The 27613-nt window shown below is 60.3% G+C and overlaps 3 protein-coding genes across 23 annotated transcripts in view; 2 read left to right on the top strand and 1 right to left on the bottom strand.

The window, feature by feature from the left end:
• NPRL3 (NPR3 like, GATOR1 complex subunit) overlaps positions 1-947 on the top strand; it is a 43261-nt gene extending 42314 nt beyond the window's left edge. For 11 of the 12 annotated variants that reach the window (XM_078440409.2, XM_078440417.2, XM_078440410.2 and 8 more), the window contains one exon: positions 1-947. In XM_078440409.2, the coding sequence (XP_078296535.1) occupies positions 1-166 (166 nt within the window). In that variant the 3' untranslated portion in view covers positions 167-947. The other variant, XR_013552987.2, reaches the window with a different exon arrangement.
• MPG (N-methylpurine DNA glycosylase) lies at positions 892-13920 on the bottom strand. Of its 6 annotated transcripts, none has more exons than XM_060647912.2 (4): positions 13754-13920; positions 5106-5339; positions 4050-4254; positions 892-1324 (listed from the first exon to the last, which is right to left on the bottom strand). In XM_060647912.2, the coding sequence occupies exons 2-4, from the start codon at positions 5325-5327 to the stop codon at positions 930-932; spliced, it is 822 nt and encodes a 273-aa protein (XP_060503895.1). In that variant the 5' UTR covers positions 5328-5339; positions 13754-13920; the 3' UTR covers positions 892-929. The 6 variants fall into 6 exon arrangements, with proteins under 6 accessions (XP_060503895.1, XP_060503894.2, XP_060503897.1 ...); XM_060647911.2 differs by lacking the exon at positions 13754-13920 and adding an exon at positions 7912-8133; XM_060647914.3 differs by lacking the exon at positions 13754-13920 and adding an exon at positions 7713-7800.
• RHBDF1 (rhomboid 5 homolog 1) lies at positions 13322-27613 on the top strand. 5 transcript variants are annotated; one of them, XM_060647896.3, is made up of 19 exons: positions 13333-13533; positions 20470-20610; positions 20680-20810; positions 21076-21180; positions 21754-21967; positions 22399-22608; positions 22682-22804; positions 22877-23034; positions 23529-23786; positions 23901-24012; positions 24136-24210; positions 24302-24463; positions 25069-25169; positions 25331-25394; positions 25800-25894; positions 26154-26229; positions 26303-26403; positions 26520-26673; positions 26911-27613. In XM_060647896.3, the coding sequence occupies exons 2-19, from the start codon at positions 20494-20496 to the stop codon at positions 27328-27330; spliced, it is 2676 nt and encodes an 891-aa protein (XP_060503879.1). In that variant the 5' UTR covers positions 13333-13533; positions 20470-20493; the 3' UTR covers positions 27331-27613. The 5 variants fall into 5 exon arrangements, with proteins under 5 accessions (XP_060503882.1, XP_060503878.1, XP_060503879.1 ...); XM_060647899.3 differs by having other exon boundaries at positions 13322-13533; positions 20470-20810; positions 27135-27275; XM_060647895.3 differs by having other exon boundaries at positions 13326-13533; positions 20470-20810.

Below are 27613 nucleotides of genomic sequence, written 5' to 3' on the forward strand. Positions count from 1 at the left end.
GCTCCTGCACTACTTCCGGGGCCGCCACCACCTGGAGGAGATCATGTACAATGAAAACACGCGGCGCTCCCAGCTGCTCATGCTCTTTGACAAGTTCCGCAGTGTGCTGGTGGTGACCACCCATGAGGACCCAGTCATCGCGGTGTTCCAGGCACTGCTCCCTTGAGACCAGACCGAGGACGAGGAGGCGGAGAGCGGGTGCTGCCAGCGGCGGGGCTGCTGGGCTCTCCCCAGCCCTGGGCTTCCCACCCCTACAGCGGGCTGAGCCCTCTTGTGCCTGAAGCCCGACTACAGTCCAGCAGCAGCCTTGGGCCTGCTGTACTCCAGGTTCTCGGTCTCGTCTGGTCCTGGAGGCAGCCTCAGTATCTGAGCTGAGGTGAGGCTTCCAGCTGGAGGGAGTGTGCAGGACTCACGCCTCAGAGGGAGGCCTGCTGCGTTCGTTCCACACGCAAATTCGGGCCGTGCGTTTCTGTCAGACCCTCCTCCCAACCCCGTCCTCATCCCCTGACCCCCTCCACTGCTGCCTTCCCTTGGTCACCCTGGGGGATACACAGAAACACGTCTGCCCCCACCCCTCCGCCCTTCCGGGGGCCAGGAACACCTGAGTGGCCCTGCCCTCACTCACCACAGCCCTTGCGTTAACCGCCAGCAGGCTCGTGACCAGGCTGTCACTCCCTCTCTGACACCTGATGATACACAAGGGACTGGGCTGATCCCCATCCTCAAGGTGAGTCTGCACTGGTACACGCTCCCCTCCCTCGTGCAGGCCTGAGGAATGATGCGTTCAGCCTCCTGCCACACACGGCCCCCAGTGTCCCGTCCTGGAGGAAGAAGGACTAAGCGCACGCTGGCTACCGAGAGGCGCTCTGGCAGAGATAACAAGCAGTACTCTTTTCCAGACATAAAGCATTTATTTGGTCTTTGAACAATTAAAAAGCCTTGTCCGAGCAGGCCTGTGAGTTCTGTTCGGCCGCTCGGTCTACCACACTGACCCAGGGGCTGCCCTGGACGTAGAAGCGCAGGGGCTTCTGGGCCCACTCTCCTGCTTGGCCAATGCCCACTCGGGCTGCTGCCACCACAGCCGGCTCCCTGGAGCCCGGGGGGCTGCGCTCCAGCCACACAGCCTCGTCCTTGGCCAGGTCCCGCTGGTCGAAGCTCTTGTCGATGGCCATGGCCTGGCACAGCTTGGAGGGGCCGCTGCACAGCTCACGGTCTCTGAGGGCTCGGCCCACGGCGCCCTTGCGGAGGGTGCTGCGAAGCTGCCGCATGGTCTCCAGGCCCCCCAGGGGCTCCAGCGCTCGCAGCAGGACGCATGCCCCATCCCCTGTGGGACAGACAGACAGCCTAGAAAGCCAGGTCTCCCCAGGCCGGTTGCCCTCCTTACCCCAGGGTGCGTGCAGCGCTATGGGTGTGACGCAGCTGCCTTCCTGGGCGGCCCTGCACTCGGTGTCCAGGTTCGGCTACCTCCACCTTCTGCACACACGACCTGTGGCGCCAGGTGGGGGCTTCCCCCATGCAGCCTGAATGCCTGAGCATCAGTTAGGGAGAACCTATCTCAAAAAAAGCCTGGAGGGTGCTTGTAGTCAGCCTCCTCTCTGGCTTCCTCTGGCTTGGTGATTGGCAGCAATTGTGAGGCTGGCAAAGGAAACCGCAGAGAGCCAGGTGTCTGTGAGCACGGCCAACCCACCAGGAAGCAGGCGGCCTGAGACCTGGCAGATTCTGACCAGGTCCCAGGGCACCCCATTCACCTCACCTACTTGGAATCTGTTGGGCAAGCTGAAAGGTTGGCTCAGAGCAGCCACCAGTGTGCTCGTGATGTTGGGGGAGCCCCACCCAGCGACACAGGAGACCATGTGGGAAGAGATGCCGGCATAGCCCCTCACCTCCTTCCGGCCCTGGCTCTTTGTGTAGCAGTCCAAGCTACTTGAAGATTTTTTTTTTTTTTAATTTTTAAGTAATCTCTATATCCAACGTGGGACTCAAAACTCACAACCCTGAGAGCAAGAGTCAAATGCTCCAGCCAGCGAGGTGCTCAGGCGAAGCTACTTTAGAGACCGGAGACCGCAAATGGATACCCTGGGCCCAGGGGCTCACTCAGGAAGATGCATCTCCCCAAATTCCTTCAGTCCTGCATGGCTGGGGACAGTGATGACCCTGGCCAGAGGAGCCCTGACCCTCCAGCAAGGCTGTTCTACCGACTTGGCCCACCCCCACCACCAGGGGGTCTGAAGAGGCTCAGGTGGCCAGGCCAGTCTCCACTCTTGGACCTTGGCCACAAGGTTCTCCCCATCGGCACCTGGGAGCCCTGAGTGGTTACAGCAGCCATGCTCTCCCTTGTAGCCAGCACCTGGCAAGTGTTGGGGGTTTTGTGACCAGATGTCCCTTAACCAACCGATTTTTTAAAGTATCTCAAAATCTAGTCGGGAGCAAGCGAAACCTCAAGTTCCTGAGCCTCTGTTTTTCCTGGGCCCTTCTTAGCCCACCATCCTCAGGGTGCCCCGTGGGTGCCTCACATGTCCCTCAGTGTCTCAATGAGCCCCTGCACACGGGGTGAAGGAGGAGCCTATCCCTCTGTCCCCACGCCCCTTTCCTGGAATGCATCTGAGTCCCACGTCCTGATGAAAGCATGACCTCTTCCCACCAAGTCTCCCCATCCTCACCCGCTAGTCCTCTGTCTATACCACCTGCCTTCCTGGTCATTTCTGTGGCACCTCCACACTGATGGCAGGCAGGCAACGACCATGTCCTTGGCCTCCCCTCTTCCTCCCTCTAGCTGGATGACCCTTGGCCCTGTCTGCACCCATGTGGTTTCCTGCCCCCCTGACCTGGATGTTTCCGGGGCATCTTGGTCATGTGTCCAGAAAGTAACGTGCTACCTCCCGTGTCTGCCCTGTCCGCTGTACCCACCCTCCCCCTGCCCCCCGACCCTAGAAATTCCAGGCTTCTCCCCTTCTTTGTTGACCATAGCCCCAGGCATCCCCAGACTCATTCTCTCTCCTTGTCCGAGTTCAGTCCCACTTCACAAGAGGGGGTTGGTTCTATTGCCAAAGAAAAGCCAGACAACCAAGATAAGTCTTCCAGGGTGGTAAGAGGACCGACCCTCTGGGGTGGTCCCCACCATCCTCTGATCTCCAGTCACTCAGCTTCGCTCAACACCTGCTTTGTGCCGGGCATGGGACCAATCTTGGGGCCCATGTGGCTCTGACACTGGACAGGCCCAGCTGTCCACTCTGCGCAATCACAACTTCCAGGCCACTGGAATCATGTGTAACACACAGCATACCAGACCCCACGCCTCTCTGTGGTCTCCTCAAGCATTTTCTTTCTTGGGATGGTCAGGGAGGAAGCTCAACACACATACAGATGTTGAGACTGGCTAGTCAGAATGGGCCAGGCAGACCCTGCTCCTGGTCAGCGGTGCCTCTGGCAGGGTGACGCTGTGGGTTCTTCCTTCAGAGCACAGGCCTTCCAGAAAGCAGCCACCTGCTCAGGAAGAACAGAAGCCGCCCCAGAGCAGGTCCCACAGGGTGAATGGGTTCTCCTGGGTGCTCTAGACCAGCATCTCTGGGCACTACTGATGTTTGGGGCCAGGTGATTCTGTGTGACGGGGGCCAGCGTGTGCCTGTGAGCTATCCAGCATCATGCCTGGCCTCACCCACTAGACGCCAGTAGCACGTTGAGAACAACAGGTTCAGACCCTGTAACTGACCTCTGGCAAGGCTCTGGCCTGAGCCCAACTCAACCCAAATTGATCTCACCCTTGTTTGCCCACAACCGGACCCCCACAGGTCTACTCTGGGCCACAGGGGACACCACCTTTGAGCTCTGTGACCATGGGTGGCCTTGTGGAACCTGTCTGCTCTGTGTTCAGGTCAACCCATGACCTCTATCCCGTGGGGGCCTCTGGCACCTATAACCGCCCTGTCAGTGTAGCCAGGATTCCTAAAACTGCAACCTAGTTTAGCACTGACACCTCCTTGGTCAGATACCTGCCCCAGCCTGGTGTTCCCATGGGTCTCCCAGTTGCCAGCTAAGGGGACTCTGCTCACCTCGGCTGGAGACGTTCATGCAGAAGTACATGCCATAGATGATGTACACGTACAGGGTTCCTGGCTTCATGAACATGCCACGGTTGCGGGGGGTCTGCCGGCCACCCCTCGAATGAGCAGCTGCATCCTCGGGCCCCAAGTATGCCTCCGTCTCCACAATGCGGCCGCGGAGCTCTGTGCCATCATCAAGTCGCCGAACCAAGACCTGTGGGCAGTCGGTCTGCTTAGAGCAGCAAGAAGCAGAGACTCAACTGTGATAGCTCACAGCCTGGGCCTCATCTCCCCGGTTCAGGATACACCAGGGCACCCAGGTCCAGCCGGGTCCCCTGCTGTCCCCTCTGGCCTGCTCAACCCCCCGGACCACAGGCCCTGCTCACTAAGTGTCCTGGCCACAGCTAGCAGCTATCTCAAGCTCCGGCCCGGGCTGGGTTGGAAAGTCGGCACCACTGAAACCACACACTTCCAAGTCTTCTTGGTAAGGCCTCCCATCTCCTTGCCTCCTCCTCCCCAAGTCCCCCTTGGACTGAAATGCTTAGCTTAGTGCAGGGCAGCGTGGGGGGCACAGGGCCCCCATGCTCTTCCCACACAGCTGAAACCCCAGAGCCTGTGTAGCCCCCTCCACTGGACTAACCCACAAAGGACCATCCTACTCAGCTCCCACCCACCTAGCTCTGATAGGCATTTCTGAGCAGCAAGACAGGTGCCCGTAGCACCCCTGGCCTGGACCACAACCCTGGGTGTAGTCAGCTCCACAAGGAGGGCGTCAGTGTAGGCGTTATGCCAGGAAGATGCGCTGGCTGTGGTTGGCTCAGACAGTACCCTGGGCCAGGGGTGGCACCCACAGGGGACAGGGGCACCGGCTGAGGACAGGGCAGGGGGCAGTTTCCAGGGGCTATCACTGGAGGGGCGGTGCTTTCAGGTCAACAGAGCACCTAGGAGAGGAGCTCAGGCCACAGTGGAACCAGGGAGGGCCTGTGAAGTGCTGAATGTGCCAGGGAACTGAGTTCTCAGCCTGAAGACTTTTCACCTATTCATTCCTTGGCCACATTATATTACCTGTCCCAGAAATGCCCGTGCCAGAGGGACTGCAGGCTGGTCGAAAAACTCAGATCCCAGTTGTGCAGAGTGGCTTTTGGGGCTTGAAAAATAGATGCTGCGCTGGGGTCCCAGGGTTGCAGGCGGCCCCAAGCAGGGCTCCATGGTGGAAGGCATCTGGGCTCCGTCTGTTAGGCTCTGACGCCGTCGTGCCTCCAACAGTCGCTGCTTTTTTTGCCCCATTCTTCGGGAAAGCTGTGATGAAAACAGACAAAATAAATATTCTGAATAGGTTCTGTGGTGAAGTCAGGCTGGTGGAGTTCAAGGACCATATTTGACTGCCTGCTTCACCTGCAAAATGGAGGCAGGCAGCCACCTGGTGGGTTGTTGCAAGGTGCAAGCAGAATGCTATACTCAGCCCCATGCTGGGCCCCAGGAAGCCTTGGGAAACGAGGAGAGGCGGTCGGTGGCAGGGTCAGGGTAGCCATTCTAATCCACACACCCTCCACATGCTGCGGATGCACAGCCTGGTGGCAAAGGGCTGCAGGGCCCGGGGAGGGGAGAGTGGGCATCCGAGCCTAGGACAGGAGGGCTGGTACTCTTATTCCCACTCATCATATGGACCCCAGACTTTTTTGTATTAATTTTTATTTATTTTTGAGAAAAGGAGAGAGGGCGAACGGAGGCAGAACAGAGAGAGAGGAAGACACAGAATCCGAAGCAGGCTCCAGGCTCCAAGCTGTTAAGCACAGAGCCTGACACGGGCTCGATCGCGAGGACCGTGAGATCATGACCTGAGCTGAAGTCGGACGCCTAACCGACTGAGCCACCCAGGCACCCCCCCCCCACCAAACGAACTTTTGATCTTATTTCTTGAACCCAGCCCTTTGCACTGACCCTAACCAGGAGTTTAAAAGCACAGCCATGACCTTGATGGGGCCCGGCCAAGGAATGGGTTTTGTGTTGCTGTGTCACCCACACTCCCTTCCCACCCACCCTGTTGACACATTGGCAGGGCTCCCACTGTACCATCCCCTCCTCAGAATGGCTCAGAAGGCCACACACAGGTGGTTGCTTGCGCACCTGCTGTCTTCTCTGCTCCACCCCAAGGGCTCAGGCATGACCCCTGGTGAGTCCCCAACTATCCCCTCTCATGACCCGGGATATCATAATGATAAGGAGCAAGCGGGGCAAAGGTGAGGTCTCTCAAGGGACGAGACCCAGCCTCCCACCTGCTGCCACACAGCCTGAGAAACACGACCACACATGCTCAGCTGTTCTGAGACCAGCTGCTCTCCAGCAAGTGGGATAAGATGAAGGGAGCAGGTGAGCACTGGGGCCTGGGAAACACCCCGCTCAAGGGCTGGTCTTCAGTAGCACCCACATCTCCTTGGCATGTGACAGACCCATTATTTTTAACATAAGTGCTGACGCTCCATGTCAAAAGGAGACCGCCAGTCTACTGAGAGTGGACACTGACGTGACCGTCTTTGCAGCCCAGCCCATCTGCCAATACCCGCCATGGGGTCAGGCGCTGGGACACCGCCACTTGGGAGTTTGGCCCCCTGCCTGCCTCATGGCACTTGGGTCATTCTGGGTCAGCACTGGTCCACCCTGGGTGGGGAGGGACTCATAAAGCTGCACAGGGACAGAGGCTGAGAGAGAGGCCTCAGTTTCCCCATCAGAGACCTAGAATCTGAACCTGCCTCACAGGCCTTTGTGGTGATGGACTGGCCCAGGGCTAAGTAGTGGGGGTGCCCCTGCTGTTGCACCCAAGAGTGAGCACCGCCTCAAACTTTGTACGTGGGCACCTCACATGCTTCCCTGGCACCGGTTGGAAATGACGGTTCCCTGAACAAGGGGCCCCAGAAAATCACCTAAAGTGGCTGTGCTTCTGTTTCCTCATCTGTAGAAAAGTAACCAATATCTGCCACACAAAGTTACGAGGATAAAATGAGAGAAGTCAGGTATGCACTCGGCTGGCATACAGCAAGCACTCAAAGAATGTTAGGAAGAAACGCCCTCGGGCGCCTGGGTGGCTCAGGTCAGGATCTCACGGTTCCATGAGATCGAGACACCCCCCCCACCCGGCCCCGCAGGCTCAGAGCTGACACCCTGGAGCCTGCTTGCATGCCTCTCTCTCCTTCTCTCCGCCCCTCCCCGGCTCGCTCTCACTCTCTCTCTCAAAATAAATAAATCTACTTTAAAAGATTAAAAAGAAACACCCTCCACCTGGGATGTCTCCAGGCAAAACCTGGGGACAAGGGTCTCTTGTCAGAGTAGGTCCGCCCGGCGGAGGGCAGGAAACAGCCTGGCCTGGATGTGGGTGCCCACCAGCCCTCCATCACAACCTGGGCAAACACGAGGTTCCTAAGTATAGAGAGACCATTTATCCGGCTGTGACAGGCCCCGAAGCGAGGAGCGTGAGAAAGTGGCCCCCTGGGCCAAGCCAGGGTCATTTCTGTAGCAGGCCGGCCCCTGGGGAGGGAACGTCTGAGCTGGGTCTGAGTGTACAACATTTAACCAAGAAGCCGGTGTCGGGGTCTCCTCCCAGACTTCACTTGCGACCTCGGCCGGGCCTCAGCTTTTCTCCTGGCAGATGGAGCAGCCGAGCCAGGGCCAACACACCGGTGGGCGCCTGTCTGGGAAGTGAGGCCCGCGTTACTGCTGTCCCCCGGGTTCTCGCTCAGCGGTCCGCCGGCTGAACGACTCCGGGGGGCGGGGTGGGGGGGGGGGGGAGATGATCGCCCCGGAGACCGTTGCTCGGCCGTGGCGCGGGGCAGCCGCGCGGGGAGCGAGAAGCGCGCTCACGTGGGCGCACACTCACCTGGCCCGCCCCGCGCGCGGGCATCCCGCGGCTGGGGCCGGGGTTCCGGGCGTGGGGACCCCCAGCGCGTGGAGCCCACCCGCCCCGCCGAGGCGACCCCGGAAGTGCCGCCGGCGCCTGCGCGCGGGAGGACGGAAGCCCGGCGCAGTGGCGGCGAGCGCGGCGCGGATCCGCCCGCGGAGGAGGAGCCGGGGGGCCTCCGCCCATCCTGGACGTAGGCCCGGGGCGGCTGGGACTCTCGTGGCGTGAGACCCGGGAGAAGGCGTCTGGGGTTGGGGCGAGCACCCCCGCAGCCTGGTGCCTCTCCCAGTGACCGGCCTCCCGCCCCCGTATGCACCGCGGTCCGTGCACGGCCGCCAGCCAGTAGTCAGACCCCCAGGAGGACTGGTCCGTCCTGTGTCTTCCTGGCCCTCGAGGGGCCCCGGTCGGGGGGTGGGGTGATGCGGAGTGCGCCTTAGGGAGGTGGTGGCTGAGTCCCGGTCCTCGGAATGCGCTTCCTGGACGGGGGAGGGGTGTTACTTGCTCCAGACCTCCGGGGGGCATTTGTGGGGAGAGGACATGGGGAGTGGGCCAGGAAGACTGTCCAGGAAGCGGACGCCAGGCGTATCCGGAAGCCCCTGCCGGGGTCATCATCGCTAGCGGGTCTGAGAATACTGTCTGCAGTGTAGCCTCCAACCCTTCTGCCGCCCAAAGATGCCCAGAGGAGCCTGCCCACGCCCTGGAACGGGCTTGCTGGATCACGGCCAGTCTCCTCTAGAGGCTGAGGCCGGGACTAGGACTTTGGGGACCCGGGAAGACCCGGCTTGCGCTTGCAGCCTGCAGCCGGGAAGGGCGGCGGCTGGGGGCCTGTGGGGAACGTGCGGCCCTCCACCTCTGATGTTGCTCACCCTGCCTGTAACCTTTCAAGTCGGATTGGAGTCCAGAAGAGGAGGGGAGGGGAATCTGGGGAGGGCAGTGCCTGATCCAGAGGAAGGAAGGGCCGTGAGTGGGAAGTGTTCAAGCACGGGGGCTGTTGGCTGGGGACAACCATGGCGGGGAGGGGCACACTGCCGGCTCCTGTGGCTCAGCGGACCAGAGGGTACTGGCTTCAACACCCAGCAGAATACCCCCCACACACAAACACACACTGTAGCTCTAGGGTCTCTTCCCCTGCAGGTCCCCTTTGCTGTGGCTGGCACAGTCCCACCCTCCTGTACCACCCACTCTGGAAAAACCCTTGAGGAGCACCGTCTGTGCTTTGATTTCTGTGACCCTGGCCCTGGAAGGGGGTACCTGTGGGGCCTCAGCGACTGGGCATAGGATGATGTCAGGTAGGAAGTGCCCGGATGGGCCATGTGAATGTGAATAGGCCTCAGATGAGCACAGGGTCAGTCCAGCTGGGAGGACTCTGGTCTCCAGCTAGGCCCTTCCTCTGAACAGCCTGGGAGCTGAACTTCAGCCTGGGCCCTGGGCCAGCAGTACTGCTGGCCCCCTCCCCTCAGGGCTCCCATCAGGACTTCCTGGGGAGGGAAGGGCTGCAGCCTTCCAGCTGCCTGCTGGAAGCCACCCAGCTGTTTGTGGCACTATGTGCCGCTTCCTTCCGGGGGTGGGCAATGTGTCATAAATCCATGCTTGTAAGGCAGGCTTAGATGTGACTCCCACCCGTTTCTTTCCTCCTTACCCCCTGCAGGCATTCTGCCCAAACAAGAACTCCCCCTTCCTGCCCTCCTTTGTGTCCAGTCCCCCTTCTCTCCTGCCTTTCCAACCTCCCTCTCTCCAGGAGGGAAAGTGAGGCCTCAGTTGGGCCCCTCCTCCTGGTGAGGGCCGGGGCAGGGTGGATGCCATTTGTATTAATTTTTATTCTCATTTTACAAATGGCTCATGGTCCTTATAGAAATCGGGGAGGAGCCTGCTTGTTCCTGGAGGGGTGTTTTATCCCCACCTTGAGGATGAGGAGAGAGAGGCTCGAGCACACCCTGGCCCCCAGGAGGAGGAGGCAGGGCCGGTGCCAGCAATGTACTTCTCCAGATGTTTCAGCCTGAGTGCAGGGGCTTGCGAAACCTCTCCAGGGTGGGCCCTCCACCGGCCCGCCCCCATTTCCTGGTTAGTGGTCTGAGGCCCCACCGCAGGCTGGAAGTGGTGGGCTGAGCATTCCCACTGTGGCCTGCTGGGCAGGCTGGCCGGGGGTCAGAGAAGGTGGTCCCGGTGGGAGGAGGGTCCTAGGGCCTTCTCTGTCCTCAGTGTGCCTTGCTGCTGGGCCGGTAGACGTGCTGGAGGCTGTCAGGGCGAGATGGAGTTGAGGACACCCTCCATGCTTTGAAAGGAGTCGGTGCTGGGGCTGGGCCAGCCCACGGAGGGGCCGTGACTAAAGCCCTGAAGGGACAGCACAGAGGCCACAGTTCCAGCAGCAGCACTCTTGCAGAGCACCCAGCACACTAGCCCAGTGTCCTTTTCTCTGATGGAGGGATGCTGACACTGTTGAAGGGAGAGTTGGGTCAGGGCCCAGTGGACTCCACGGCAGATAGCAGAGGGCCAGCCCTCTGGCAGCTTCGTAGCGGTTCTGGCATCCCAAGTGGCCTCCAAGGCGCTCTGAATCTGACGGGTTCTGGGCAGGGCAGGGGGATCAGAGCCCCCTTGGGAAGAGAAGGCAGCCCAAGGAGATGTATGGGGGCTGCATCCTCCCTTTCTGGGGCTGTGCCGCCAATGCTGCTGGGCCTTGGCCCGAGGCACTTACGGGACCCCTTGCCATGCACTGAGACACAGGGACAGGCAGCTGCCTTGGAAATAGCTAGTGACTTCAGGCCCCCGGCTGGCCTGGCCCACTTCCCTCTCCTCCCCAAATAGCCAGGGGCTGGTGCCAGGCCCGTCCAGGCTCCCCAAAGCCCAGGAACTGGCCTGCTGAGTTGAGGATTCCAGGGTAGCTGATGGGGACTCGTGCTGTTGGTCAGGATCTTCCCCCCTCAGGTCCTAGAGTGAGGTCCACAGCCATGGGGGTGGTCCAGATATCCATCCACACCTAGCCACCTGTCCGCAGTTGCAGTTGATTTCCATTTCTCTAGGGCTCGGACGAAGAGGAAAGAGAAGGACCGGCAGCCGGCTTTCCCTGTAGGGGCTCCTTCCCCAGAGCACAGGGCAGTGGGACAGACATGAAGCAGAACATACAGGTGTGAATGTGTCCATGTGGACTAGGTCCAGGCCTGAGCACTCACGTGTCCAGGCCTCTGCTCCCACCACCCTTTGATTCCAAGGTCCTTGTTCAGGATGCTGAGCTGGGTTGAGAACGTGGGGGTTCCTGGATTTGCCGGCCAGGGTATACTGAGACATGCCTTGGGATCAACACCTGTGGGGGGCAAGGGTTTGCAACAGAGACTGCTGGGGCTCCCACTGAAGCCCAGTGCTGAGAGGGCCCTTCGGAGATAGCTTAAATGAACACAGGGGGAGGCCATTTACCTGTCACTGAACACATAGACCACCCTCTCTGGGGAAAGAGTATGATTTTTGGGAAGGCGGCTCTTGTCCACTGAAGGTGACTCCTCGGAGGGGGATTTCAGCTGTGGGCCAGCCATGGCCAGTACTCCTGGCAGCTGGGAATGAGCGTCTGGGTCATGGAGCGGGTCATGGAGTGGCACCCTGAAGCATCCACTGCAGGAGGGGGACCTGCCAACACCGGATGCCCAGCCGTGGCATGCTTTGGACGTGAGCCCGGGCCCCGGCCTCCAGAACTGACACCACTGCTGGCCCTGCCAGCCCAGTCTGGGCAACCAGGTGGGCGGGGCCTGCTTACCCCTGGCAGGGGTCGAGAATGCCTGGTATGGAGAGACTGTCCTGTTTGGCTGAGAGCCTGGCATGAGAGGAGTGGCACGTGTAGGCCGCAGGAGCCATGAGCATCAGCACCAGGCAGGCTCCCTCCTGCCTTGTGTCCCCAGTGCACCTGTAGTCACCACCCCCCCCCCCCACCCCGCACCCCATGGAGGAGTCCTCCTGTAGCCCTTCCAAAGCTTTCATTGCCTCCCTCTACCTAGGAATTGTGTTGACAGGCCCGTGTTCGTAGAGGTCCCAGTATGTGCCGGCACCACTTTGTTCCCTGGTACAGGTGAGGCCATGATCAAGGGGTTCTGTCCCTTGCCCAGTTTCCAGAGCCCATACATTGGTTGCCTCCTCAAGCTGTCAACTCTCTTTTCTGTGTGGTCAGGAACCAAGTCTGCGGTCAGGCCCAGCATGGTTGGCCACTGGTGGCAGCAGCTCTGTTTGGGGCAGGCCAGTGCCACCTGGTCCCAGACCAGCAAAGGGCCTGAGGACATATTTGTAGGACACTGCGAGGCTTGCTGTGCTGGGCCAGATGTGCCCCAAGGTGTTCTGGCATCTGGTGAAAGGGTCCTTAGGAGACCTGTGGTCCCAGTTATGTCTTCTCTGAGGCAGTAAGAGAGACCACCCCAAGGAAGCCTAGGCTCGTCCACCACTCACAGGACCTGGTCAGCCCTATCTATGCCCTGCTGTTGGAACTCCCCTCCCCCATTTCCAGGTCTTTCTCGACCCCGCATACTCCTAGGATGTCGAGAGAGAGGGACTCTGGGAAATTCCCATCAGCCTCAAGCAGATGGGTCATTTTGTATCCAACTCAGACAATGCAGGGATGAGCCTGTCAGGGGCAGTGGCAGGCTCTGAAAGAGGGAAGAGCAAGGAGTGGATGCCACAGTGTTGCCTCTGCTCTGAATGTTTCTGGGGTCGTAGGCCCAGCCTGGCCTGGGAGTGCCTGCTGGAGAGCACAGGGGGCCAGGGAGGGGGTAACTGCTCTAATCCTTTGCTGTGAGGGTGTGCATCAGTGTGTAAACACACAGATGGGAGTGTACAATTGTGGTTGTGTGCATGTGTATAATATGTGCAAGTTGATATGGTGTGTACAGTTTTGTGTGTGTGTGTAGGTGTGTGTGTGTGTGTGAGTCTGTAAACAGGTGTGTGTGAATGTGTGAGTCAGGGAGAGTGGTTAGAGCGCGTGGGTGTGTACGTGCTTGAATGCACGAGCGGGAACGTGGGTAAGTGTGAGTGCTCACATGGGTCTGGGTGAACGTAGAGGGATTTAGTGTGGGCCTTTGGAGGAGGTTGGTGGTTCGCTTTACAGGAGACCCAGGGACACTGTCCCACACCGCCCCTTCCCCCCTTTCTCAAGCACAAGTCAAGGAGGAATAAGGTCAGGATTCACTCTAGAGTCTGGGAGAGGCTGAGGAACACAGGACTGCCCTTGACGCTGAGGCTCTGTCCGGTTGGGCCCCTAGGCCCTCCCTCCCCGGCCGAGGCGTCCAAACCGCCCCCCCCCTCCGCCCCCCCGCCCCCCCCCCCCACCCCAGCCACAGGTGTCCGAGCGGCCGGACACGGAGAGAGCGGAGCCCAGGGGCCTTCCCGGAGGAGGTGCCTCGAGCCGGGCGGGCCGCGCGCATTCCTGAGCCCTTAGTCAGCGCGGCCGCCCCCTCCGGCCGGGCCCGCCCCCGGCGCGCACGCCCCTCGCTCCATGGCATTCCCGGGCGGGCGGGCCGGACAGGCGCGCGGGCGGGGACTCGGCGCGGGCGCCCTCCCGGCCGGCGGTGGCAGCCCCTCCCCGGAGCCCTCAGGACCCCCCGAGGACCCTCGGTGCCGGCGGCGGCTGCGGTGAGTGAGCGCGCCGGGAGCGGGGCGCAGGGCTCCGCGGGCCGGGCGGGTTCCGGGGCTCGCGTCCGCCGCCCCCGGGGCCCGTCCTCAGCCAGCCGTGGCCGGAGCCGCCGGCAGCGACCGGAGTCGGGCTGGCTGAGGGCTCCAGGTCTGGGTCCCGGGTCGGGCGAGTACCCGCCCCGGTCGGCCGGACTTCCCTTCCCGGAGTTTCCCGACTCACCCGCGGAGGCGGCCCAGCCCGGGATTCCTAACCCGGCGCGGCGCAAAAATAGCCCATGGCCGGATTAGCACGTCCCAGCGGCCCGATCGGGCCGGACAGCGCGGCTCCAGCCCCCGCCCAACAGCTGAGGGTCCTGGGGAGGGCTCGGAGTCTGGGGGTGTCCCCAGGCTCCTCCAAGCTGTAACCCTCCCCCCCTGACGTTTTCCTTCCCGGCCGCCACCGGTGGGTGGTGCTCCAAGTCGAAACTCCGGCTCCGAGGGTGGGACTCCTCGGGAATCATCCCTGCCGCAGCCGTCGCCACTGTGGATGGGAATAATATCACCAATAATAGCAGTAGCTGGGGAGGTGGGGGCGGGGGACTGACCCTACTTCCCGCTTCACAACCTTTGTCTCCCTAATCTGTAAATCCTGGAGCTGCGGGGGCCCTGGGATCTACTCCCAAAGACACCCCCTATCTTGTGCTTAGTGACCAAGAGCAGCAGGGGGTGGGGTGGGGGAGTGGGGGCGTACCTAGAGGCTGGCTTTCTATTGCAGGGAAGATGGCAGGACCCCAGGGGCTCAGGGGACTGGGGGAGGGCCTGGCTGTCTGTCCTGCTGGGGGCAAGTCTGTGGGGCTGGGTGGGGAATGGGCAGGGGATCCCACAGTCATGCCTGCCCAAGGCTCAGCTGGTTCCTGAGCAGAGTTCCTTCTGTGCAGCTTGGGTCCCGTGTCTCTGTGTCTGTTTGGGTGGGCGGGGGTCCTGGGTCTGAAGGCCCTAACCTTGTGCTGGGAGCCCCCCTCCCCAACCTTGGGACTTCCCAGCTGAGAAGATTCAAGGATGAAACCAGCTTTTCAGGTTTGACCCAGCTAGAAGCTGGATTCTCCCCCATCCCCCCCCCCCCCCCCCCCACCGGGAGCCAGTCCCAGGCCCCTAGAGAGTCCCCAGAGATTAGGAGGAAGGTGAGGAACCCACCACCTGGCTGGGGTCCCAGAAGTCCCTAAGGCTGCACCCCCCCCCCCCCCCCCCCCCCCCGTCACCAGGGGTCATTCTGGGCAAGCTGGGTCCTTTACCCTGAGAACGGGACAGAGGCTAGTAGGTGGGCACAACAGTTGATTGGCCCTAAATTGAAGGTACCAGGCCCCAGGCCCCTTTCCAACCCTTCCAAGCAGCCAACCAGCCTCCCGCTGTGCAGACGGCCCAAGTGAGGGCAGCAGAGCTGGAGCATTGCTGTGACCAACGTTCCTCATCCAGCATTAGTGGCCAAGTTGCTGCCCTTGGGAAGTCATATCCTTTGTTCAGAGGGGATCAGCCAGTTCTCCCCTGCCTTTTGGGGCCCTCCCTCAGGGTCTTCTCAGCTCCCAGCTACTGCTCAGGGCACACCCTCTGCTCCTCTCTCTGGATGAGGTGCTCCCCTTGCCAGCCCCAGCTCCCCCACCTCGGTGTCTGTGACAGGATCCACTTTCTGCCCAAGGATCATATTCCTTGGCTCCTACCTATTTTCTGGGTTGGATGTGTTTGAAGGTGAACCCCTTCTGCCTGAACGGAGATGCTCCGGGTCAGGATAGCGTGAAGTTGGGGGATGGGTTTGATAGCCCACAGCCTCAGGTCCACAGCCTGAGGGACCCACATGGTCTGTCCCTACCCCTGGGGGACTTTGGCCAGGGCCAGCTAGGCAGGCACACAGGTCTCTTGCACCCCAGCTCCTGGGCAGACATTGCCCAAGGCTTTGAACTCCCTTGGAGGCTCAGTGACCTCAGGTGGTGACTGGCCTCTCTGAGCCTCAGTTTTCTTATCTGTAAGATGAATACAGAGGACCCTTTGCTACGGGTTGTGATAGGTCAGCAGGTGTGCCAGGCTTCTGATGACAGGCCATTTCTGCTCTTCGAACAGACTTTGGGACTTGGTTTCCCCTCCTGGGGCCTCTCTAGTACTATCCAGCAGTTGGCCTGTCCTGGGAGGAGGTCACTAAGCCCGAGGGTGTCAAGGCACCAGGGAGCGCCTGCGTCTCAGGGGGGAACTTCTGGGGGCTCTGATCGGTGGCCAGGCGACTCATCTGCCCTAAAGCCAGGCAGGTTGGTAGGATGCCGGCCTTTCCCCTCTGCAGGTTGAGGGATGCTTTCACCTAAGTCTCAGCCAGAATCTGCTATAGCTCAGTCTGTTCCCTTGCGCCCTTGCTGACTGACTTTGTGGCGTGGACCTTCAACCTCTCTGAGCCTTGGGGCTCCCCAGCCCGGGGTGTATCCACCCTGTCAGCCCTTGTCAGAGCCAGTGGGGTCAGGGGCTTGGGCTTTGGTTGTCATATATGCCTGTTGAAACTTTGGGCAGTACTTCTCCCCAGGGCTGGTGCTCCCTGTGCACCACGCTCCCTGGTTAGGTCCCAGAGTGTGATTATTCCTGGGGATTCCTGTGCCTTTGGGGGCCTCCTGTAGCAGGGAGCCTTCTGTTGTTCTGTTATGGGCCCTCCACATACATGTCTGGGGTGACATCTGCCCGGTGACGGGTGACAAGGGGAAGGAGGGATTGATGTATCCTCCTGGGGATGGGCAGAGAGCACTGTGCAGGCTATTAGCTGGGTCTCAGGCCTGCCCTGTTCCTGTCTGACCTTATTTCCTGCACAGAAAAGTGGTGAGATTTGGGAGGGTTGAGGAGGGGGGGCGGGCCTGGCCATTACCGTTCTTAGCATTATGCCATTTATACAGGAGACAAAGAGGCACAGAGAGGCCAGGTGAATTCTGCTTTGCCACACAGTAGCCTGTTTGAAGGATTGGATTCTGGGATGGATGCCAGACAGCTGGTGATCCCTGTTCCCAAGGGATTTCTGGGGATGAGCATCAGATTAGGAGTCAAACAGAAGACCGAGGGTCAGAGATCAGGGCACTAGTGTGGAGGTTGGAGGATCTGGCCCCTCCTGGGATCATGCTCAGGTGAGCTGGGGACACGTCTGGGCAGGTGTCCTGGGCGGGGCCCATTGCTCCAGCTGACCTTGGCAGTGGGCGGTCCCCTGGGCAGGGTGGGGCCAGGGCTTGGCGGGTCTTGTCCTGGGGCTGGGCCATTTGGGCTATCCACTAGGCCTCCAGCCGCCCCTGTTGGCATCGTCCTGCCGTGGGGCTGAGCGGGCCTGAGTGGATTGGTGGCTGCTGCTCACGCCTGAGGATCCAGCCTCACAATGGCTCTGGCCACTGCCCAGGCCAGAGCAGGCCAGAACTGCTCCCCAGTCTCCTCCTGCCTCTTGGTTATACCTTACCAAATTGGGCATCTCTGAAGGGTCCTATCCCCAGGTGCCACCCCCCCCCCCCCATGCCCCGCACTGCTGTTCTGGTGGTGCATGCTCTGTGGCCCTCCTACTCCACCCCCCCCCCCCCCCCCGCCCCTTCCTTTGGCTGTCCTCAGGGGGCTCCACAGAGCCAGCAGGCAGCTCCTCCTCCCGGACTCAATTGCAGGGTCTTTTTCAGCCTGGTGTTTGCGTTAGCTGCTGCTTCTCAAGCACCAACTGTGTGCCAGGCACTGCTACAGCCCCTGATTTTCAGATGAAGAAATTGATGCTTGCAGAGGGTTGCAGGTGGTGAAGGTGAGAAGGGTCTGTCCAGTGTCTCAGGCCAGGCTCTCCCCCACGGGCCTCCCTCCATGGGCTTCCCGGCCCCTCTTGTACCTGTGTACTGTGCCAGCCTGAAGGGTCCCCACTCATCCCCAGAGCAGGAACCTGCTTCAGTAGGACCTGGCCCGGCTCCCTACCCAGCCCTCTGCCATGAGGCTGCAGCTACTCCCACCCCTCTCCCTGCACTTAAAGCAGCCCCAGTGGTAACTTAAAAAAAAAAAAAGACTTTCCCTCCCTGTCTCTTTAAAATAGATAAATAAACTTAAAAAAAAAAAAAAAAGAAAAAAGAAGCAGCCCTAGTGGTCCTGTGACCTTTGTGCCTCAGCCCCATCCCGGGCCCTCATCATGGGCCCTGCACTTGTCCTGCCCTGCCTGGGGGTGTAGCACCTGATGTGCACCCCTGTTTCGTGTCCCCTTGCTGGGCTTGGCCCCCACCTTAGCATTTGGTAAGCCATTGCCAGCACTTTCTACTCCACTTCTGGATGCCCATTTGGGGGTCTCCTGGTGGGGCTGGGCCCCGGGTGGGCAGTCTTGATTGTTGCCAGAGTGACTCGGATAATATGTGGCCCCATGCAATCAGGCCCTCCCTGGGCTGCGGTCTCTTCCTGCACTGAGGGGGTCAGCAGAGCAGAGATGCTGTCGGGATTCCCCCCTGAGGGGCTGTCTGGGAACAAGAGCCCACTGTGTGCCTGGGGGAGGCCTGGACACAGAACCACTGTGTCCTCTGCGTAGGCACTGTGCCCCTCCCCAGCCCAGACTCTTTGTCTTCTGGGCCTGCCTCTGCTCCACACCCCTGGGGCCCACTATGGAGCACTCCCCGCCTTGTGAATCCCACCCACTTGAGGCCCAGATGGGGAACTGTGCACAGCTGGGGGGGGGGGGGGGCAGGCCAGGAACCCACAGCACTGGGGGCAGGGTGGGGATCCTGGAACCCTGTGGGTTACAGAGCACCCTCCAGGTTCTGCCCCAAACACAGGAGGGGTTTGTGTGGAGGCGAGGGACACTGGGAGATCTGGGCGTACCTGCAGGGCCCTGGTACCTCCCTCATGAGCTTAACGGCTGTTGTGTTCCTGGGGCTGACTGTCCGCCCAGGCTAGCAGTGGCTGGGGAATGCCAGATTTCCTGTGTACCTTACCACCCTTTTCCCACTTCTTTGCTTGTGCTATCCCTGCCCTGACCCGGCCTTGTGGTCAGCTCCTCCTCCCAGACGCAATTGTAGGGTCTTTTTCAGGAGCCCCTCCTCCCTCCAGATCATGAGGATGGGCCCTTGCCAGTCCATGCTCAGAAATGGCCAGTGTTGACTGAGCAGTGGCTCTGGAGCAGGCCTGTCTTGCCACTGCAGACCCGGTGGTAACAGGACAGCATACACGTGGGTGAACTCCTGAGCCGTGCCAGGGGAATCCAGGTCTGGGAGCACCTCTCAGGGGTGGGGCCAGCCTGACTAAGGCTGTGGGTCCTTGAACATGTGGGGATTGGGGCAGAATGCATGTGCAAGGCTGGGGCATGACTAGAGTGCTGAGATGGGAGGCCGCCGGGTGTGCGGAGAGGCCATGGGGGCAGTGGGAGCTGGGAGGGTCATGGATGTGTGTGGTGGTGTAAGCCAATCAGCTGGCAGAGGTTCCTTGTGCTCCTAAGTGGAGAACCGGCTCATATCCTGGTCTGTGTAGGGGTGAGAACAACATCCCTCGACTTTCCCGGGTCAGTATACAGCTGGAAGTTGCTCTGAACAGAGTTCCTGCCTTCCGTGTTCTGCGTGAGTCCAGTGGGAGCTGTGGGCAGCATCCTGGGGCTGTCTGTAGTCACGCTCCCTGGATATGTGACCTTGGGCAAGTCAAGCCCCTGTTCCCCAGGGCTCAGTCTTCCTATTTGTAAAGTACGGGCGGGGCTTTCTCTATATCTCCTTCAGGGGATTGCAAGGGAGGCTATTTCTAGAGGCGTTCGTGGGTGGATTCCCAAGCCCAAATTTCAGAGTCTGTTTGGGTCTGAAGCTCTTTGACGTAGCGGCGGGAGTTTGGAGTCTCCGCCCTCTCAGTATTGCTTGGCCACTCGCCTGCTATCCATGCCCCACAGTGTGCTTGGGGAACCCTTCCAAACTTGGATGTCCTGCTTCCAGACACCTTGTGGTCCTTTGGTGGGGGGGACAACCAGATCTGCCCTGAAATTGACCTTTTGTAAGGGGGGAATAGAGTGCCCAAGAGGCCAGTGGTCACATGGTCGTTGCCTCACTGTCACCTGGCCACGCAGCAGAGACCCTGATCAAGCCATGGCCTCTGCTCTGGGTCCTCCCTACTCTGCTTGGGCCCTCGTGCTGTGGCAGGGTCTCAGATGCTGAGGGAAGTCCTCGGCACTGCAGTGCATCTGTTTTTTGGGCGCATAGCGGCCCCTGGTGGTCATGGCAGCATCCGCATGCCAGTGGTTTTCAGTAGGTCCCCTGCTGGTGGGGGCATCCGTGGCCCGCTGCAAGCCATGTGGCTGTTCCTCTTTGAGATGGAGGGATCACGCACCCCTGTTGTGGATGCAGTGGGCCCTTTGTCTTTGTAGCAGATGGTAGGACGGTGAGGTATGTGTCAGGCAGACGTGAGACGTACCCTGTGTACAGACTGGAGTGAGCCCCCAGCCTGGCTGTTTCCTGTGTGAGGAACAACCTTGCCCGCCAACCACTGGCCTCGTTCACCTCATCACAATCTTCATGTCTTTGGTAGATGTCACCTTACAGGGAGGCATCAGTGCCCCGGCAACTGGAATGTGCTGTTTTCCCTATCGTACTTCCCATGTTTTAACACACCGTATCTATAGGTTTATTGTTTGTCTGGACTCTAAGCTCCAGGAAGTCAGGGATTTTGTCCGTGTTTGTTTCCTTGTTTCTCCACCAATGTGTCCCTGAGCACCTAGGAGTGACTCATAGTAGATGCTCTAATATCTGTTACGAACTTATATCTTTCGACATGAATGAATGTATATTGTCTGAGGACCTAGTTCATGCCTGCAACGTCTCTAGGGATGAATGAAGCAGGCACTCAGCAGATTAGCGCTGAGCATGGAGTAGGACTTCAGCATCAGGGACCAGGACCATCCCTGGGCCCAGCGATACTTCAGAGTTCTGTCAGCACCGTTACTGAGTAACACATGACACCCCCCAGGCCTGCCTCGCCCCACGTGGAACCATGAGTGAGGCCCGCAGGGACAGCACGAGCAGCCTGCAGCGCAAGAAGCCACCCTGGCTGAAGCTGGACATACCAGCTGTAGCGCCCCCAGTGACCGAGGAACCCAGCTTCTTACAGGTAGGCCCTGGCCAGGAGAGGCTGTGGGTATACTCCATCCAGCCTCCTCACCGTGACCCCATTGTCCAGCCCCTGAGACGCCAGGCTTTCTTGCGGAGTGTGAGTATGCCGGCCGAGACAGCCCATATCCCCTCGCCCCACCATGAGGTCCGGCGGCCAGTTTTGCAGCGCCAGACGTCCATCACCCAGACCATCCGCAGGTACTGTATTGCCTTGGCTGCTCCGCTGGTGGGGGGCTGGGGGGACAGAGGCAATCATACAGGGTCCCCTCTGGATACTAGGGCTGGGAACGGAGCAAGGGTCCTTCCTGTCTTGGCTTTCTCCTCGATCTTGTTCCCCACATCACCCTGTCCTCCTCCCGCTCTGGGGACCAACTGCTCTCACCTACTGCCTTCTCTGCTCCCCTCCAGCACTCGCTCTCTCCTTCTCTGTCTCCCCCATCCCAATGCTCTGGCCCCTGAACAGCCGACAGGTGCGCTTTGGGCGTGTCCACACTCTGCCCCTCTTGGGTCCCCCTGGTGCCCGCAGGGCCCTCCCACAGCGCCGGTCTCTCTCTCGGTCCCTGCTCAGGTACCTGGGGCAGGGCATGAGTATGTTGACATTAGCTGGCGTGTGCATGGCTTGTGGCCTCTCGGGAGTTGCCAGTGCAGTTGGTGTTCCCTGGGGTTCCTAACAGCAGGTGCCGGTAGTGTTTTTCCTTGCATGTCTAAGAGCTATGGGCAGCTTTCCTGGGCTTGCAGTGCCCACTGCCTGAGTTCTGTGGTGTCCAAGGTCAGGCTGCTGCCTGGGGCCGAGCTTTGTGGCTAAGGGTTGAGCTCTGAGTGCCATCTGTGGACTCGATGTCTCCCCCATGGACCCCCCCCCCCCCTCCATGATGGGTTGAGGATCTGTGTAAAATACTCACTTGGGCAAGGCCTACCGTCTGCGGTTCTAGTAGGAATTTGGAGTTGGCTAATTGTTTAGGGGGTGGCCAGGGCTGGAACGCACTCATCCCCTTAATTAGACCAAGCCCACCTGGACCCTGGACCCTAGAGTGATTGGAGGCTTGGGTTGGGGCATGCTGCACAAGAGGAGAGCCTCTGAGGCCTCTGCTGGGGTGGGCGGAAGATCTGGTGTTACCCTGCTGAGACCCTCCTATGGCAGGGGCACAGCTGACTGGTTCGGAGTGAGCAAGGACAGCGACAGCACCCAGAAATGGCAGCGCAAGAGCATCCGCCACTGCAGCCAGCGCTACGGAAAGCTGAAGCCGCAGGTCATCCGGGAGCTAGACCTGCCTAGTCAGGACAACGTGTCTCTGACCAGCACTGAGACGCCCCCGCCACTGTACGTGGGGCCATGCCAGCTGGGCATGCAGAAGGTATGCCCACCTTCTGCCTCGTACCAGCTTCTCACTCTGCTTCCCGGACTGGGACTGGGGACACAGCCAGCCTGAGCGGAGGAGGTTCCTCGGAGCTCATGGTGTGGGAGGGTGGTCAGATGGTTCCATAAAGGCACCCAAGATACTCTGGGAATGGGGGCCAGGGGCAAGGGACAAGGTCCTGGGACTGTACCATGGGCCAGTCTCCAGGTGGGAGAGTATCGCAGGATGAACAGCAGTGTGAAGGTACTACAGGCGAGGATGGGGGCCTCTTTGGGCACCCACACAGCTGTCCAGGGACCCATTGGGGAGTGGGAAGACCAGCAGCTGTGTTCTCTACAGTGGAGTATAGGGTGGAAAAGGATCCCCCCCCCCCCCCCCCCATAGCGATGACCCAGTCCCTGACTCTTACATCTCCTTCCCTCTGCCAGATCATAGATCCCCTGGCCCGGGGCCGGGCCTTCCGAGTGGCAGATGACACGGCTGACGGCCTGAGTACCCCACACACACCTGTCACGCCTGGTGCTGCTTCCCTCTGCTCCTTCTCCAGCTCCCGCTCGGGCTTCAACCGGCTCCCGCGGCGACGCAAGCGTGAATCGGTGGCCAAGATGAGCTTCCGGGCAGCTGCAGCCCTGGTGAAGGTGGGTGCAGGGGCTGGGGTGAGGTGGGAACTAAGCTGGCCACCACACCGCACGCTCACCTCCTCGCTGGTAGGGCCGCTCTGTTAGGGATGGCACATTGCGCCGGGTGCAGCGCCGAAGCTTCACTCCCGCCAGCTTCCTGGAGGAGGACACAGCTGACTTCCCCGACGAGCTGGACACATCCTTCTTTGCCCGGGTAAGAGCACAGGGGCATCACCTGAGACCCCTCCGCCTACGTATCCCACCCTGACCGTGTGTATTTGCTCAGGAAGGAGTCCTCCACGAGGAGCTGTCCACGTACCCAGACGAGGTGTTTGAGTCCCCTTCGGAGGCAGCACTCAAAGACTGGGAGAAAGCCACAGAACAGGCAGACCTCACGGGTGGGGCCCTGGACCGCAGTGAGCTTGAGCGCAGCCACCTGATGCTGTGAGTGCCACCAGCCAGGGGGGAGGGGGGAGGGCAGGATCTACGGCTGTCCGGAGCATCTGGGCCCTAGGGCACTGATGCCATGGAGGGCCGAGGGAAGGAGTCATCTTGTGGATTGTGAGCCCAGCCTGGTCACTATGGCTGTGGGACCCAGGGCTGGGCACCATTCAAGTCCTGGCTGCCCACCTGTGGGACAGCAACGGAATCCCAGGGTCCACAGGCTGGACGGAATCTAGCAGGGAGATGGAGGGTGTTGTAAGGCATACTTGTAGATCGTCCAGGGAACCTCACATAGGTCAGGTTCCACCTCTGCAATCCCCAGGGGGGCTCAGGATTGCTCTTTCACTGGTGAGGAGGAGGCTGATGGTGGATGACTGCACAGTGCCTTCAGTGTTAGATGGGGGCCAGAGAGGAGAGGCCATCCTGGTCCTGCTGGGAGGGATTGAGGCAGGCTGGGAGTCTAGGGCGGGAGGTGACTGTGCCCCTTCCCCCAGGCCCCTGGAACGAGGCTGGAGGAAGCAGAAGGAGGGTGGCGCAGCGGCCCCACAGCCCAAGGTGCGGCTGCGGCAGGAGGTAGTGAGCACGGCGGGTCAGCGGCGGGGCCAGCGCATCGCGATGCCCGTGCGCAAGTTCTTTGCCAGGGAGAAGCGGCCATATGGGCTGGGCATGGTGGGCCGGCTGACCAACCGCACTTACCGCAAGCGTATCGACAGTTATGTCAAGCGCCAGATTGAGGACATGGACGACCACAGGTGGGCATGGGGTGGGAGTGTGGGTGGGATGCAGCTTCCAGCAGGCAAGGCTCCAGGTTGGGGGTGGGTTCTCTGGGTTGGAGACGCGGTCTCTGCTGACGCTCTGCCCTGCAGGCCCTTCTTCACCTACTGGCTCACCTTCGTGCACTCACTCGTCACCATTCTAGCCGTGTGCATCTACGGCATCGCGCCTGTGGGCTTCTCGCAGCATGAGACTGTGGACTCGGTGAGCCCTGGCACCCTGCCCGGCCCAGATCTGCGGAGTCTGGGCTCTGGACTCCGTCTTTCCTCACTCTGTGAGGAGAGGGCTGGAGCGGGTTCTGTCTGATCTCTCTCCCCAACCTTGCAGGTACTGCGGAACCGCGGGGTCTATGAGAACGTCAAGTACGTGCAGCAGGAGAACTTCTGGATCGGGCCCAGCTCGGTGAGGGCAGGGCCTTGTGGGTGCCGGAGGGTGGGAACCCTGGGCTCGCAGGGGGCCGGATTCTGCAGCTGCACATCCCAATCCTCCGCAGGAGGCTCTCATTCACCTGGGTGCCAAGTTCTCGCCCTGCATGCGCCAGGACCCGCAGGTACACAGTTTCATCCGCGCTGCGCGTGAGCGTGAGAAGCACTCGGCCTGCTGCGTGCGCAATGACCGGTCGGGCTGCGTGCAGACCTCGGAGGAGGAGTGCTCGGTTTGTGCCCCCACCACCGTGTGCTTGCGGTTACTTTGGGACTTCAGATAGAGTCGGTTGAGTCATCACTACCCTAGTTCCGTGCATATTATGGCGCCCCTCCGTGCGAGGGCCCTCCGCTCACATTTATTCCTTGTATCCCCTGCTCCCCCCATTTCCTGCTCCTCCTGTCACAGAGGACAGCTGTAGCAAGTCTTTGATTTGGGTGTGCTCTTTTTGCACGTCGGTCCTGTTTTTGTGCACATGTCCTAAGTTTACACAAGGGGTGTTGCCTTATTCTTTCCACTAAACAATTCAAGAAAAAACCAAAAAAGATTCCTACAAGTTTATATTACTTCATCTCATGTGGAGGTGCTGTAGTTTACACCAGTTCTGATTTTGGACACAGGTCGTTCCTATTGTTAAGCTAACAGGAATTATGCTGCTGAGCTCCTTTTAATAGTCTCCCAACATGCCTGCACATTTGTGGAGTGTAATTTCATTGAAATTGCATTGTGGGTCAGTGTGAGGGACTCAGTGACTTTACTTTTGATTCCTGCCTCCTGGAGACTGCACTGGCTAAGGGGTGGGCTCTGACCAGGGCCTGACCCTGTGTCCTCCCACAGTCCACGCTGGCAGTGTGGGTGAAGTGGCCCTTCCACCCCAGTGCCCCAGATCTTGCGGGCCGCAAGAGGCAGTTTGGCTCTGTCTGCCACCAGGACCCCAGGTCAGTCCTGCCAGCCCCTCCCTTACTTCCTTTGTCAATGGCTCCATGGGGTGTGTGTGGGGGGAGAGGGTACAGCTGCCCCACATGTCGTTGAGTCGGACGGGAAGGCACGGATACCAAGGGTACAAGGCAGGGTCTGACCACATCCTGGGTTCATGCAGGGTGTGTGATGAGCCTTCCTCCGAGGACCCCCACGAGTGGCCAGATGACATCACCAAGTGGCCGGTGAGCCAGAGTGGAGGGGTTGTTTGTGAGTCACCCTGTTTTGTGAAGGAGGAACCCACATTCCACCCGTTAGCGATGCCAGAGATCCCCATCATGGGACCACCCTGGGTGTTCAGACGCTGTGCCTCTGGCCTTTGCTCAGCCTGTCTACCTACCAAACACCTGCCTCTCTGAGCAGGTAGCCAGAACAGGAGAACCAGGTGGAAGCCTAGGAGGCCAAGTGACATTACTCCAACCTGACAGATGGCTCATCTGTGTCTCGGGGTGTGGTAGCCAGCTTGAAGTCCAGGGAGGCTGGCTTCCTACCTTAGGAGCCTGTCCATCCTTGCCCCATTCTCCAAGCATGGTTGTGGGTCCCAGGGCTGGGGGAGGCCTTGACCCAACTCACCCCCATTTGTGACCCAGATCTGCACCAAAAACAGCGCCGGGAACCACACCAACCACCCTCACATGGACTGTGTCATCACGGGCCGGCCCTGCTGCATCGGCACAAAGGGCAGGTGGGTGTGCCTGTCTGTGCTTGTGTGTGCGGCCAGTCCTGGGTGCAGATTGCCCTGGGGCTGTGCCCTTCTCCCTCACCAAGTTCCAAAATAACCCAAGATTCCGAGGGGCCTGGAGTGAGAAGGGGTCTGCCTGGACTTGTCCAGAGCCAACGATGGTGGGCAAGTAGGGCTGAAAGCTGGGCCTGGCTGGCATAGTCAGGTGCCTCTGCCCTTGGGCCACTCTACAAGTCCTTGCAATCCTGGCCTGACCTTCCAGGTGTGAGATTACCTCCCGGGAGTACTGTGACTTCATGAGGGGCTACTTCCACGAGGAGGCCACACTGTGCTCCCAGGTAGGCCTCCAGGGTGAGTGTCCCTCCCCTCTCCCCCCAGCCACTGTGGGTGCTGACGGGCCACTCTGCACAGGTGCACTGCATGGATGACGTGTGTGGGCTCCTGCCCTTTCTCAACCCCGAGGTGCCTGACCAGTTCTACCGCCTGTGGCTGTCCCTCTTCTTGCACGCTGGGCAAGTGATACCATGTGGGCTGAGCAGGGGTGGCTGGTCCCAGGTACCCCAGGATGGCCAGAGATGGTGAAGGGGGCGGCCTCCTTACTGAGTACCACCTCACCCCCACCCCACAGGATCCTGCACTGCCTGGTGTCAGTCTGCTTCCAGATGACTGTCCTGCGGGACCTGGAGAAGTTGGCAGGCTGGCACCGAATAGCCATCATCTACCTGCTGAGCGGTGTCACTGGTAACCTGGCCAGTGCCATTTTCCTGCCATACCGGGCAGAGGTAAGACTGTCACCCAGAGTGGGGACGCCCCCATGTGCACCTGCTGCCTGTCGTAAACCGAGTCCACGTCCAGCTCGGAGTCTGGGGCCCTGGAGGGTCCAGACGGGGAGCATCTCCTTTTGGCTCCTTGATCTCAGTGTGCTGCGGGCCACGGGAGGCAGGACGGGGAGACGCGGCTCTGGGTTGGGGCGGGTCTGCTCGGCCCCACCAGCTCACAGCCACCCACACTGCCGCCAGGTGGGCCCAGCCGGCTCGCAGTTTGGCATCCTGGCCTGCCTGTTCGTGGAGCTCTTCCAGAGCTGGCAGGTCCTGGCAAGGCCCTGGCGTGCCTTCTTCAAGCTGTCGGCTGTGGTCCTCTTCCTGTTCACCTTCGGGCTGCTGCCCTGGATCGACAACTTCGCTCACATCTCGGGCTTCATCAGCGGCCTCTTCCTCTCCTTTGCCTTCCTGCCCTACATCAGCTTCGGCAAGTTTGACCTGTACCGCAAGCGCTGCCAGATCATCGTCTTTCAGGTGGTCTTCCTGGGCCTCCTGGCCGGCCTGGTGGTCCTCTTCTACTTCTACCCCGTCCGCTGTGAGTGGTGTGAGTTCCTCACCTGCATCCCCTTCACTGACAAGTTCTGTGAGAAGTACGAGCTGGATGCTCAGCTCCACTGAGCTGGCTGGGGCGCCGGGGCCATGTGCTCCAGCAGGCCAGAGCCAGCACATGGTCTCCCCCAGGCCTCACAGGCCACAGGACTCGACGCTCAAGCCCTGTGTGCTGCCGCCCTGCCTGTTTCCTGAACACTGACCTCTTGTGCCTTGTTCACCAGCGGTGAACCTCTCGTACTTCAGGGCATTTATTACACTAGTTCCCGTGATTACCTTCTAACTAGTCTCTTGACGACCACCTCGTGTGGCCAATAAATGGACTGGGAGCGTTTTAGCTGCCACTAACTTA

The sequence above is a fragment of the Panthera onca genome, chromosome E3, assembly GCF_046562875.1.
Source record: "Panthera onca isolate mPanOnc1 chromosome E3, mPanOnc1 haplotype 2, whole genome shotgun sequence".
Lineage (NCBI taxonomy): Eukaryota > Metazoa > Chordata > Mammalia > Carnivora > Felidae > Panthera > Panthera onca.

Coding starts and splice junctions, on each gene's coding strand:
- MPG (XM_060647911.2), bottom strand. CDS start 8,118: ATGGGCGGAGGCCCCCCGGCTCCTCCTCCGCGGGCGGATCCGCGCCGC. Junction 4,255..5,105: donor CACGGGCATTTCTGGGACAG/GTAATATAATGT, acceptor GACTGCCCACAG/GTCTTGGTTCGGCGACTTGA. Junction 1,325..4,049: donor CATGAACGTCTCCAGCCGAG/GTGAGCAGAGTC, acceptor TCTGTCCCACAG/GGGATGGGGCATGCGTCCTG.
- RHBDF1 (XM_060647895.3), top strand. CDS start 20,494: ATGAGTGAGGCCCGCAGGGACAGCACGAGCAGCCTGCAGCGCAAGAAG. Junction 25,170..25,330: donor GTCTGCCACCAGGACCCCAG/GTCAGTCCTGCC, acceptor GGGTTCATGCAG/GGTGTGTGATGAGCCTTCCT. Junction 25,395..25,799: donor ATGACATCACCAAGTGGCCG/GTGAGCCAGAGT, acceptor TTTGTGACCCAG/ATCTGCACCAAAAACAGCGC.